General features: G+C 36.6%; 1 protein-coding gene across 1 annotated transcript in view; it reads right to left on the bottom strand.

Moving 5' to 3' along the window:
• Positions 1-12,668, bottom strand: part of si:dkeyp-14d3.1 (transmembrane protein 132C) — a 208,376-nt gene that overhangs the window by 155,885 nt on the left and 39,823 nt on the right. The window contains exon 2 of the mRNA XM_014007158.1: positions 8,806-9,691. Within this exon, the coding sequence (XP_013862612.1) occupies positions 8,806-9,691 (886 nt within the window). The remainder of the gene's footprint in view (positions 1-8,805; positions 9,692-12,668) is intronic.

Genomic DNA, 12,668 nt, shown 5'->3' on the forward strand with positions numbered 1-12,668 from the left:
ATATATATGTGTGTGTGTACCACAGTGTCCTGCTCTATTGCAGCATTACTATCTCTGTGTGCTCAGCTGTGTTTATTACCTCAACTTTATTCAACTGCTGGCAGAGCCACACACTTTACAAGCTAATAAAAATGTAACAAACGTAATAGGGCATATTAAAATCGGCAACCTCAGCATGAGACATGAGGATGTTTGACACCTTGTAACATCAATCAGGGTGTGTACAGAAAACGTGAGGGGACTCTTTACTCCATGAAAACAAACAGATTCTTAAAAAAAACATGCATTGGGGTTATTGATTTATCTGTTTTCATCTGTTGGCAGGAACATATTTAAGCGTCCAAATGGCTTCCACTGTTGTTGTTGACACTATTTGGCACTTTAACAGCTCCAAAAAAACAACAACTTTTTGTTAAGGACAAGCACTCTTCAGGAGCATGCCAAACCACACTGAATCCTTTCCAAACCTGAAGAAAAACAACTCTACAGATGTCCCTCAGTCTACTTCTATTGACTAACATGATTTATTTAATGCGTCTAGCGAGCTGCTCGCCTAGATGTGTTGAGTCTTAACCATCTACAGCCAATCCCTGCAGTCCCTTTCTGCCACTTTAAAATGGAAAAGCTGTTTTGGGAGAATGGCTTATGGCCCAAACGCCTGCCAATAAATGACAAGGCATTTTCTTTTTCTTTCATCACATACTCTCCCCTGCAGAAGCACTGCAGTGGCTGCTGATATAGAGCCTGGGGTTGGTCCTGCTGGTGATGATGACTTTTAAATAAGACTGCACAACAATGTGGATGTGACCACTAACTTGATCTAAGTGTGATCTTACCTTTAATTATCAGCTCTGTAAGTTCAATCAAGTATTTATGTTTTGGTTTATGTCTTGACTTGTACAGGGAAAAAAATGTATTGCAGCCAATATATCTTTATTATTTGCCATTTTTAATGGCATGACTTGTTTGATTGTTGTTTTGTTACATAAAGTCACCTAAGTTTGCCTTACCAGTATGTCTTCATGTTTACTTTTGGATCTAATAATTGCTTTTTGCATTCATTAGTCACCGATGTCCTTCAGGAAACAAAGTGTAATGGTAGATAATTTGATTATGCGATGACTTTTAACACAGATTAATCCAAATACAGCAACTGATACAACATTCACCATGCTCTAAAAGGTCCTCACACTTTTATTAACTCARTTAAGCAAACTCCATCGTAAATACTCCAGCTCAAGCAGATACATCCAACAATTACTGCAAAAGATGAGCGGTTTTATTAAATCTGCTTACAAACAAATGTTTTGACTGTTCTCCTTAGGTGGCACATCATCAAACACAGAGCAGACTGAATACCAGCTGTGTTTATCAGGCTGGCACATGTTCGTCTGCTGAGACAGTCAAGCATCCATCGTTTCATTATTTTTTCTCTTTTTTTTCTTTTGAACATTTTCACYTTCATTTTTTGCCTTTTCTCGTACGTTTTAGTGCTGATATGAAAGCAAAGGTGGAAGAAGGAACAAGACGTCTGTGCTTTGTAGTGTCATGTTCAGCTGAGTAAGTGTTCATGATGTTTTCTGTATTTCTTTTTACTACCATGCGATATGAAGTTCAGCTTAAAAAAACATTACGGGTAGCTTAGCAATTTCCAAAACATGCAGGTCTATTTCTTCATTTCTCCTTGTGGATTTTAGGAATTGAGATCCTTCATATCGGTGGGCGGTGATCGATTTCCAGGCCACAGGGATGGAGCACAAAAGAGTTGAAGAAGCACACAATAGAGAAATGAGAGGCTACAGTAAAACTCACTCAGTCAACCTGCCACACACTTGAAACCCATTTTTAATATAAACAACTGAAACTGTTGTGACACAGGAATCTATCAGCTTTCTGTGATTAAGTTTAGACACACTTAGTAATTAAACACGGAATCAAATGTATCAAGACAAAATACAATTTTTTTTTTAGTTTTTGTGTGTTAGATTTTAATTTGGATACATTTTTTCAACATTGTGGTTAGAAACAGGGACCTTGAAACAAACACCCTGTGTTTTCTCCTAGAGACCAAGAGGAGTGTTGTTTTTCTTTTTTCAGACTGTTTTCYAACACACTTTAATTTACAGTATAAAGAGTATTTTATTTTAAGATTGCTCAAATTACGAGTGAAACAACCCTTTTATGTTATAAGTGTGAGTGAGGCACTTCATTGGACTCCCACTGAACCAATGTTACAACAARAAGCAGGCCAAACTGAGTTGATTTCCCTGGTTAAAACAAAATTGTATGATTAATCAATAAGATGAGGCTGCTGTCGCACTTTTACCAGAATGTGATTCATTCAGTCTTTGCCAAAAGAAACCAGCTGCTGTTTGGCATCAGACCAACCAAATTATATCATGCTATAAACACTGAATTATAGATTTCATWTTAGCAACATTTCTGAGCAAAGTCAAAAGACAGCAATTTGGAGTTTCTAGGAACACACTGTTTCATTAAAAATATTTTGGAAAAGCAGATCGACACAAACTAATAAAGCATTATGAAAAAGCTGAAAGAGATTAAACTACTTGTACTATAAGTGCACGAACAACGAGTTATTTGTTTCTGTTGGTAAAAATGAGTTTAGGGGTAACAGATTTGTTGAAGTTGTCCAAAGGACAAACATTTTATGCAAGAACACKTTAAGTCTCTGCTGGTTCTGTGATGTGGAACGAGGTGAAATGGAGCTCCTCTTTCACAGAAAGGTTTGGTGCACTGTGCCGTAAATGAGAATGTGGAAGGGTTTCAAATTATTTAAGTTAATTCAAGTTTAACCTGCCCACATATTTTATTTTATTTTATTTGTTTTCTTTTATTTTATTTTTGTATGGTTCAATTCATTTCACAAAAGAGGTTCCTCTCTGTCAGGGTGTGTTTTTTTGTTCTATTTAAATTTTTAATTTTAGTAGTTTCTTTGTTTTTATTATTCAGGTTTATTTCATTTCAACCAGTATGATTCATTTCCTATTTTGTGATTATTGTGTTTAGTTCTGTTACATTCTTTTGACCATTTGTTGTGTCTTCTTCTGCCACTTCTCTCTCAGTTTGTACATTTCCAGTCAGCCTGCCACACCCATTTACATCTGTTCTTTGTTTCCCTGTCACAGCTGCACTCACTCCTGGTCATCTAACCCTGTCCATATAGCTTCATAGTTTTCACTACAGCAGCTGTTGGGCATTGTGCATTATATTGTACATGTTTGTGCTTCCTTGTGCCTCCTTTAGTTCTGTAAGTTTGCTGTCACGTCAGCTTAAAAATATATATTTAAAAATAAAGCTTAGTTTCATGTTTGAGCTTTTTGAGTTCTGAGTCCAAACTCATATTAACTATTACAAGCCTGTGTAATTAAAATAAGACTTTTGTTTGTTTGTTTGTTTGTTTGGGGCTTCACAATGTTGTGTTTTATCCCAACAGGATAGCACAATAGCGCATTGACAGTAACTTACTCCAATGTGACTCAGGAAGTATTTTGAGGTTTAAAGTGGGACACCAACCCCTCTAAATATTTTATGCTTTGCATTTTTTAATTATAAGTGTCGAAACATGCTGTACCAACATTTATTCCAAGATATTTCATGAGACATCTTTTGCAGTGTCTTTTTTTTTCCAAAAGGAAACTTCTGGTGTTCCACATCAAAGTCTAAAAAGATTTTCAGGTGTACTACTGCCTTTGCAGGGGGGGGAAAACAAGTTATAAAGCCTTAAGGCACAATGAAAAAATCAAGTAGAGTGCCTCAAGTGAACATTTCCTGTCAGTTGAGTCATTGTCATTTGAGACAGAAAACTACAAACATTAAGCTGCAGTGCTTTTAAAACCACTCCGAATGCGACAACTGYAGCAGATTTTTGTATTTTTGAATTCATGTAATCTACATTCAGGGAAGAAAGTGATTTGTTCTGCTAGTAAGAAGCTCACCTCTCATGAAATGTGTAGAAATGTGTTACATGCATTGTCTAATCTATTGTTAAAATGTCTGAGTAGAGTCAGGGTAGACAATGCTCATGTAATGACCCTTATCAAATGACTCATACTGTACGGCAGCACTGTTTCTCTTTTGTACTCAGTCTCTGGTCTACAACAGATGGAGGGTAAAAAAGGTATTTTTCACAACTGCATTTGATTTGCTTATGAATCATATAATACTAAAGAATAACAATGAATTATCAATGACACATTCCAGTATAAACTGCTTGCACAGTGATACCAGAAAACATAAAACTGATGACTTCAGCTTATACGTTACTTAGATATTAAATTTAATGATCTTGTACTCCTAAGTGCCTTTTCAGTGCATTTCTCCCAACTGGCTCCATAACAACTGAGCAAAATGTGCCAGTGTGCAAAGAGTTGGACACATAACTTTTTACTACAGACTAACAGCAAGATTTCATTTGAGCTCTTTCTGACCCAGGACAATAAAGCTGAGTAATATCAAAGAAGGAAAAAGCAAATGAAACTCTGCAGACAAAGAATCTGCATCGGCTTTGTTTGGATAACTTTGGATTTATTTTTGTTTTGTTTTGTTTTCAGAAAACACTGAAGATTTTTTGTATATTCCTACAAAAATGTATAATATTAAGTGTAGAGCCCTGAAGAAATGTTACAAGTGTGATAATGTTTGCWTTATAAGCATATTGATCAGTCAAGCATTTATTTCATTTGATATTTGGTTGAACACATTTCATTTATTTTATGGTTATAAAACTATGTTTTTATTTTATGGATTTCTGTCATAATAATGCCTCTTTAAGAGCAGTGCAATGCATGATGGGAGTAGAAAGTTCATGACTGTGTACTGTGATGTCAGAGAACTACACACAATTTACAATCAAGATATGGTTTTTTTTAACTAAATTTGCACAAAAGCGAATACAATACAATACAATACAATACAATACAATACAATACAATAATATAATATAATATAATATAATACAAAATAATTTTTTGACTTTTTTTCAAGGGTGCAACATAAGCACAAGTTGAATTTACAGTGTTTCACCATTGAATGCAGCACAAAACCTTTATGCCACCCAGAGGAGCTGTGTGAAAAAGCATATCTAGAAATATACTTTATTCTGTCTGCACTGTGTTTGTCTAATGTCAGTATAATCTATGCGTGAAGAAAATTTATGACGAACCATTATCCCAGCTCCTGAAAAACTACAACCTGGTTTGTTGAAAATAAATGCAGTAATTTAGGAACAACACATTTTAAATGGACAACCCCTGGCTACGCGCATGAAGGACACTTTCTAAAACTTTAAACTGCAACTCTTGTACCAGAAAATAAAAAGTCATATACTGGAATATATTTCAATCCATATGTTCTAAATGTGTTTGAATAGTTGTTACGTTTTGATCTGACAAAATCTTTAAAGGGAATTGCATTTCTGTAAAGTTTTTGTTTTCTTAGCCTCCGATTGCATACGCAGAAACCACCTTTCCATTGGCAATACATTCACATTTTAAAGTGTTTCATTGCAGACAAAAGTAAATATGTATTCTCAAAAACAAACACTTACATTTTTTCCTTTTAGTAAAAAAACACTACTGGAACAATACACATTATGAACTTTTTGCCTTTGTTGAGTTACGGGACATGTAGCTCATGTGTACTTCTGTTTTTAAATGTGCTGGGGTAGATTTTTTAAATAGATATGTTTCACTGTTTATTAAAAAAATTATAATTAAAAAAGAACTTCATCACCATCTTAACAAAACAAAAACAATAGTGCTGTCTTATGTGCCAGGAGGTGAAAGATCATTCAAATCAGTGAAACAGAAATAGAAAAATTATTCATCTGGATAAAATGTCATTTGTAACTTTATTTTTTACAGTTTATATTTTCCTCTTCATTATTAACCATTTCATCACATGATCAACCTTTAACAGCAACAGAATCAGGGTGAAATGAAACAGTAAAATGGTTTCCTTTTTTGGTTTCTAGAGCTCACAGATAYAGTTTAGATGTGTAAAACTGGCTACATCATTGTTTAGCTCTATATAAGTAGTATAAATGAATGGACCAAATAGGATTTTTTTTAGGATTTCCCTTATTGGATAGCAGTTAAAAATAATTCTCATCCTATAAACAAATAAACAATAAACAAAACTTGTGAGTTGTGCCTAAAAAAACCCCCAATAAAAACAGAGCTTCAGACACAAACATACGGAGCCCGCGAGGGGACACGGGGGAATTTTTTTTTCTTTTGCGTTCCCTCGCAATACTTTTGTGTTCCCACACAATATTGTTTTGCGTTCCCACGCAAAAGATTGTTTTGTATAGGAATTGAATTAAATCAGAATTTTATTTTGAAATAACCGGTTACCAAAACAGGATGTGTCACCACAAGTTCGTGGAATTGACATTGATGTTGTGTGGCTGTGTTAAAATATCGGCATATGACATACTTCCATGCGTGGCTTGTGATATATTCATTCTGAAGCTGAATCAAAGCAGTAGGCTAACTCGCTAATGGTGAACATGTGAGTTTGCTAATAAACCAGCAGGCACAACAGTGATAAACTACTTCTGTGAGGGAGCRCAAAAGGTATTGCGAGGTAACGCAAAAGTATTGCGAGGTAACGCAAAACGATATTGCGAGGGAACGCAAAACGATATTGCGAGGTAACGCAAAAGTATTGCGAGGTAACGCAATACTATTGAGTGGGAACGCAAAAGAAAAAAAATCTCCCATGTCCCCTCGCGGGCTCCGTACAAACAAGACGAATCCTGATAAAAAAATCTGTTAAAAATGACAAAAATGTTCCACTTCCTGAGTGACAGACGCTATTAACACAGTGGTGGTCAAATCAAATCAAAAACCAGCAAATTAAAAGAAGCATGTCAAAAGAGGAATACCACAGGAAGTAAAACCCTACTGAGTTTCCACAAAGCAGTAAATTGGCCGGATGATTAGCTATTAAAAAATGTGAGAAATTAGCTTTCATTAACATCCATCACAGCAAGGGCCTTTCTGCATAATGGATCAGGTGAGTATGAAAATATAACTTTTTTGAAAATGCGTCTTCATTCGTCCGAAAACACACACAGAAATCTATGTAGGTAATTAATGAATTATAAATACAACAAACTAAAGTTGCATCAGACCTTTCTGAGAAATGACTCCTTGCATACACATGTTCAGCCCAACAGCGTTTGACCCAGAAGTGTGTTGTGCGGAGATGATAATGATCCTGTGAATACAGAGATCAAAGTCTTCTCGTTCTGGTCATTAAGCATCCTAACAAATGCGTGTGCGAGGACAGCCTTATCACTTTGGCCCACACAGAGGCCTTTTCATATCTATCATTCTCAGATGGCCAACCTGCGCCTGCTGTGTGCCTCGCTGCCAAAGAAAAACTCAGCAGGCTTACCTCTGTGGCCGGCCTGATTGGTTCCTTTCTTTTTTTTCCTTTTTTTTTTTTTACCTGTGGAAGCAAATCATTTCACAGTTTGAAAAAAAACAAACAAAAACCAAGTTTGAAATGCCTTATCACTTCTGGACAACTAGTCAGTGAATGAATGGAAAAACAAGTCTGGAGAATTCAACTTTACAGCCATAACGAATACGTTCACCTTGGTTCCAGTTTAAAACTTCAAACAATTTATTGCATTTTTATGTTCTCTGCAAAAACAACCATTAGCGAAGAACTGCAGAAAAATCACAAAAATCAAAGCTATGTTCTATCGTGACATTTCTATTTACTTCGTCAGAAAACGCTGCTTGTTTTCCAGGTTGGTAAACTGATTTGACCCCAGTTCTCAGTTGTTGTTTTTGTATTCCAGACCAGTGTGGTTAGGATCTGTCATTGCACTAATGGACATTTGTTTTAAACAGAATATTCATTTGCATTGGAAGAGGAATTAATTAAAACAGTGTCTCATTTGTCCATTTTAATTTGGTCTGACAGCACCGAGAAGTCATTTCCCCTCAAAAGATAAACTTGCACTTCACAACATTCAGTATGAATAAGTGCCTGATGACCTGAGTTAATCCTTTTGTCAAGGTGTTAACCAAAACTAAGACACACCTTAATCACTGACATGGTGCAAAAAAAAAAATCATAACAATAACCTAATTTAAAATGCTATGTTTGTTGATACATGTATAAAATTTCTTTATTAACTTCATTATTTTTGGCCATGCACAGGGTTTTATTGTATCATTTCCCAGCAAGCTTGTTCATCTGAAAGCCTGCATCACTTTAAAAAAAAATAATAATAATAAAAAGAAAAGAACCTTTTCTGGTTGTCTGCTGGGTTTTTGTTCCTCATTGCAATATTGATAAAAACAACACAAACCATCTTTCATCTTTGTGTGACTGCGTGTTGTGTTTGTATATTGTCAGAAAACRTCACAATCAATAAAGATTTATTCCACTCATCACATCTGCAGACCAATTATTGATCACCTTCTGTGATCAATCATATTTAAACTGATTTTGTTGTTGGACCTGAGGGAAATTGGTGGAGAAATATGCAAATGAGAGTAAGGAAATTGTGATTGGTGATTGCAGAGAGCAGGGAGGCTAAAAGTTTGCAGGGCTAAAAATCAAGCAGTGCAGCAGAAGAAAAAGACACTTTGTGATGCTCCTGCTGGTTTCATGATTGTTGATAACAATTATAGTCATTTAAAATATATGTTTTTTTAGGTTTTGTGTGGCTAATGCCACAAATTTGAAGGAAGTAATGTGACAAAAAATACAAAAACAGAACAGAGCCTGAATTAATGGCAAAAAGAAAAGTATCCTTACCTGAGTGTGAACATCTCTACAGTGGAGTGGGAGGAGACGGTGATAAAAGCAGACACAGTTTCTCTCTGTCTCATAGGAGTGGCTGGTACCATGACCATAAAGTTATTATCCAGCCTGTGTTCAGTGAGAGGGGGCTCAGTGGGRTTTTGGAAAAGCCTCACACCCCCAATCCTCTTCAGCGGTGTGGAAGTACGGGAACCGAACATCCCCTCCTGATGTGAGCGAGTAAAGCTGTCCTTTCTGTCCTCTGAGTGGCAATCACCTGCTTCTGTGGTCTGCAGCATATAGTAGAGCTCCACTGGGGTTCCCTCGGACACTTCCACGTTCCTCTGGCGTCCTGGCACTATGCTGGGTGGGCTGAACCAACTGGCCAGGGGCTCCAGCTCAGCCACACACAGTCCCAGCTCCCCCCTTAGCTGGCAGGTGCCGCGTACCTCCTGGGTCTCATGGAAAGCAAACATGTGCACACAAGGCAGTTTGTCAATAGTGCTGTAGTCGTCCCAGTCCCTGCCTGCAACATAAAACAGCACCTGGACTCTGGGCTTTGCCAAATGAATCTGGGTATTCATGATAAAAGTTTGCACCTTCCAGTTAAAGGTAAAAACTGAAGAGGGAGGAAACGTCCCGGGACTCTGCAGSAGTTCTAAAGGGACAGGCTGCTCCACTGAGAGAGGCCCATAGCTAGCGTTCACCGCAGGCAAACTTCTGGCCTGGTAGATGAAGAATGGCTCTGTCCGTGTCATTAAGCTAGAGTTCCTCATGAAGTCCTGGTTGGCCTCCTTCAGGAAAAATGCTAAGTCAGTGTTTAGCAGCTGATAGTTAACAGGCAGGTACGTGGGGATGGAGGAATATCTCTGCAAACTCTCCAAGACTCGACAGTCGGCTACTAGAAGACAAAAGAGAAARGTTGAGTTAGGTTAGCCTCACTAACAATCCCCTTATTAACGGCTCTGTAAAACGCTTGGGCTGCATCCTTTAATCAAAGCTAGAAGCTAAATCTAAGTGACAGCCATTTGAAGCAGCAAGGACATTAATATGCTATGTTTATATTGGGASTGTGAGGTGGTGCAGTTGGTTGATCCTAAAAGTTGCATGTATGAGTGGCTTTTCTCCCACAGTCCAAACGTGTGCATGTTGGGTTACATGGTGCAGAGGTTAATTTCAGTTTTTCTATGGCTGACAGAAATCGGAGCAGTCAGTAGCCAACATACATTTTTATTGGTTTTTGGCTAATATGTTTTTTTTATTAAAATATTAAGTCAGCAACTCTTAAGAGAACTGTCACTTAAAAATAATATGTGGATGGATGGATGGATGGATGTATGTATGGATGGATGGATGGATGGATGGATGGATGGACGGACGGATGGATGGATGGATGTTCAGAGTTCATCTGAGTTAATAACCACTTTCAAACAGATTTTCTGAGCTTCAGGTCCTCCTATAAATTAGGCTTTTTCTAAATTAAAGTTTTTAACAGTTCTGTTAAGTGAAGAAAGTTAAGGAAGTGTTTGGAGTTTAGGTAACRTGTGTTGAATTATTAGACATTTTGTGTGTATGCTTTCTATTTTTTCATTAAAAAGTCATCTTTCACTCAAAAAAAAACAGATATAATGGATTTAATTTAAAAAACATGGAACATGTCAACTGGTTCCACTCAACTGAATTAAGTAAATGTGATTCATTTATTTGCTTTACACTTAATCTTTACATTTACTTTACACATACTAAAAGTAATTCATCAAGCAATTCAGTTTAGTGGAACAAATTAACATACTTGGTTCTATTATTAAATCCATTAAATCTGTTTTTTGAGTGTTCATTGGACAAAAAACTAAACAAAAAATCAAACTGATCTCAATGTTACTACTTGGCACTAGAGTAAGTAAAAAAACATGATATGTAAAACATATTTTTAATAGTTTTAAATATGAAGTGACACCCTTTGTTTTTCTTCTAAATAGTGAGATTTACTCAGACAAGATGCATGACGGGACATATTTCTCAACAAATTAACGGAACAACATGTTAGTTATTATATCAAGCTAAGTTAGAAAACATCAAAAATGAATAACTTKTGTTTTTGAGTTCTTGGGTTCTCGTCAAGTCAGGGCTTAGCATTAATTGAACTTGTGCTCTTACTCATAGATTAAAATAAGTATAATAGAATAAATGCTGATTCCATCAAATGTCTATGTGTACTGCGTAGCAATGGTTTCATTAACGATAGTGTGTTGTATATCTTTATAATGTATCATTCTATTGCATGTGTGATGGCAATGATGAACATAATTACTTAAGGTTACAAATGTACTTGTGTTATAATTGCACCTGAATAAATCTACAGCCTACACAAATCCAGTGACTTTTTCATTACATRCATTTCCCTGCATCCTTCATTGTCACTAAATACTTTCTACTATTATGGTGAACCACAACATGACTGCATCATTCAATCTCCTGCACAGCTCTGCCCTCTATACCAGATGAAATACTACACAGCAGACATAAAGATGGTTTTAATAACAGTAAGAGAGGGTTCTGACCTTCTTCTCATAATCAATCCGCTATATGATTACACCCCTTCAGCACACTCCCGTCTTCATGCTAGCATCTGGGATATTTCTTTCCACAGATCACTGTTGTAAATCAATGTCCAGACTGGTAACAAATCAGTCAGGAAATTTCTKATTTATGGTGCTCCTCCTGACCCCAGTGCTGCTGTACATCGAATGCGAGGAAGCAGGTTGTAATTCAAAACCACAAAATATTCAGTATGTGCATGCAGAACTGGTTTGAATTAAAAATAAATGAATAAATAAAAAAACGCCGTGTCTATCCTAAACAAGAGAAATTTCTGAGAAGAAGCATTCAAAGGGATTTCTATTTGTTTCTGAGAACAAAAGAGTCTTGTGTCATTTGTTGGCTTGAGGCTTTGTAATACACAAGACATGAGAGTGCGGATGAATGAAAAGCTCCAACGGGTAGAAAAACAAAGCAGTCTAACAAGTTCATCTTTTGCTTTATGAATTATTTCATTACACTCACTCTCCTGACTAAACCCTTGTGTCTCAATTAAATTAGATTTTTTTTTTCCGGCTGAAGCTCTCACTTTGTGCTGAACTGAACAGATCGGCTGTCTTCACATCTAAGATAAAACCAATAAAAACTGTGCATAAACCTGAACTCAAACACAAACAATTAAGAAAAAGAAATTCCATGTTCACACATTTATTCATAATTTAATAAAGTAAGATTTTTTTTACTTTTAATTAAATTTTGACAGACTTCCACATTTCATGTGGTGTGCTGTCAGTTAGGTGAAGCAGTAATGCTGATCCCCACAAGACAAGTAATGTTTTGCTGCTAACTCACAGAAATTTTTATTTACAAATTAATTAAAATGTGTCAACAAGAGAAGACTTGTCCATCCAGCCATRTATGTTGGAGTCAGAGTCTGACCCAGAGCCAGAGGAAAATTAAGACAAMCCTGCAGAACCATGGATTTGCAAAATTGGTTAACCAGAAGTCTTRGCAGTTCTGCAGCCATGGACGTGCACAGAGAGACGTCAGGTGGTCCTGGAGCATCTGCCCTTTCCCCTCTGGACCATCAAGTGCTTCTGTCTGACTTTTTAAAAAAATTACAGTGTACCTGTGAACCATGGTTTCACTTATTAAAAAGTGCAAAATATACTACCAGTGTCAAATGTGCAATACAGTTTTGCCCTCACACCCTGACTTCGCCCCACAAACACGCACGCACGCACGCACGCACGCACACACACACACACACACACACGTTTGTTTCTTGACCCCCGTGGGGACCTTCCATTGACTTCCATTCATGTTTTTTAGACTTTATA

The sequence above is a fragment of the Austrofundulus limnaeus genome, unplaced genomic scaffold (assembly GCF_001266775.1).
Source record: "Austrofundulus limnaeus strain Quisiro unplaced genomic scaffold, Austrofundulus_limnaeus-1.0 Scaffold40, whole genome shotgun sequence".
NCBI lineage: Eukaryota > Metazoa > Chordata > Actinopteri > Cyprinodontiformes > Rivulidae > Austrofundulus > Austrofundulus limnaeus.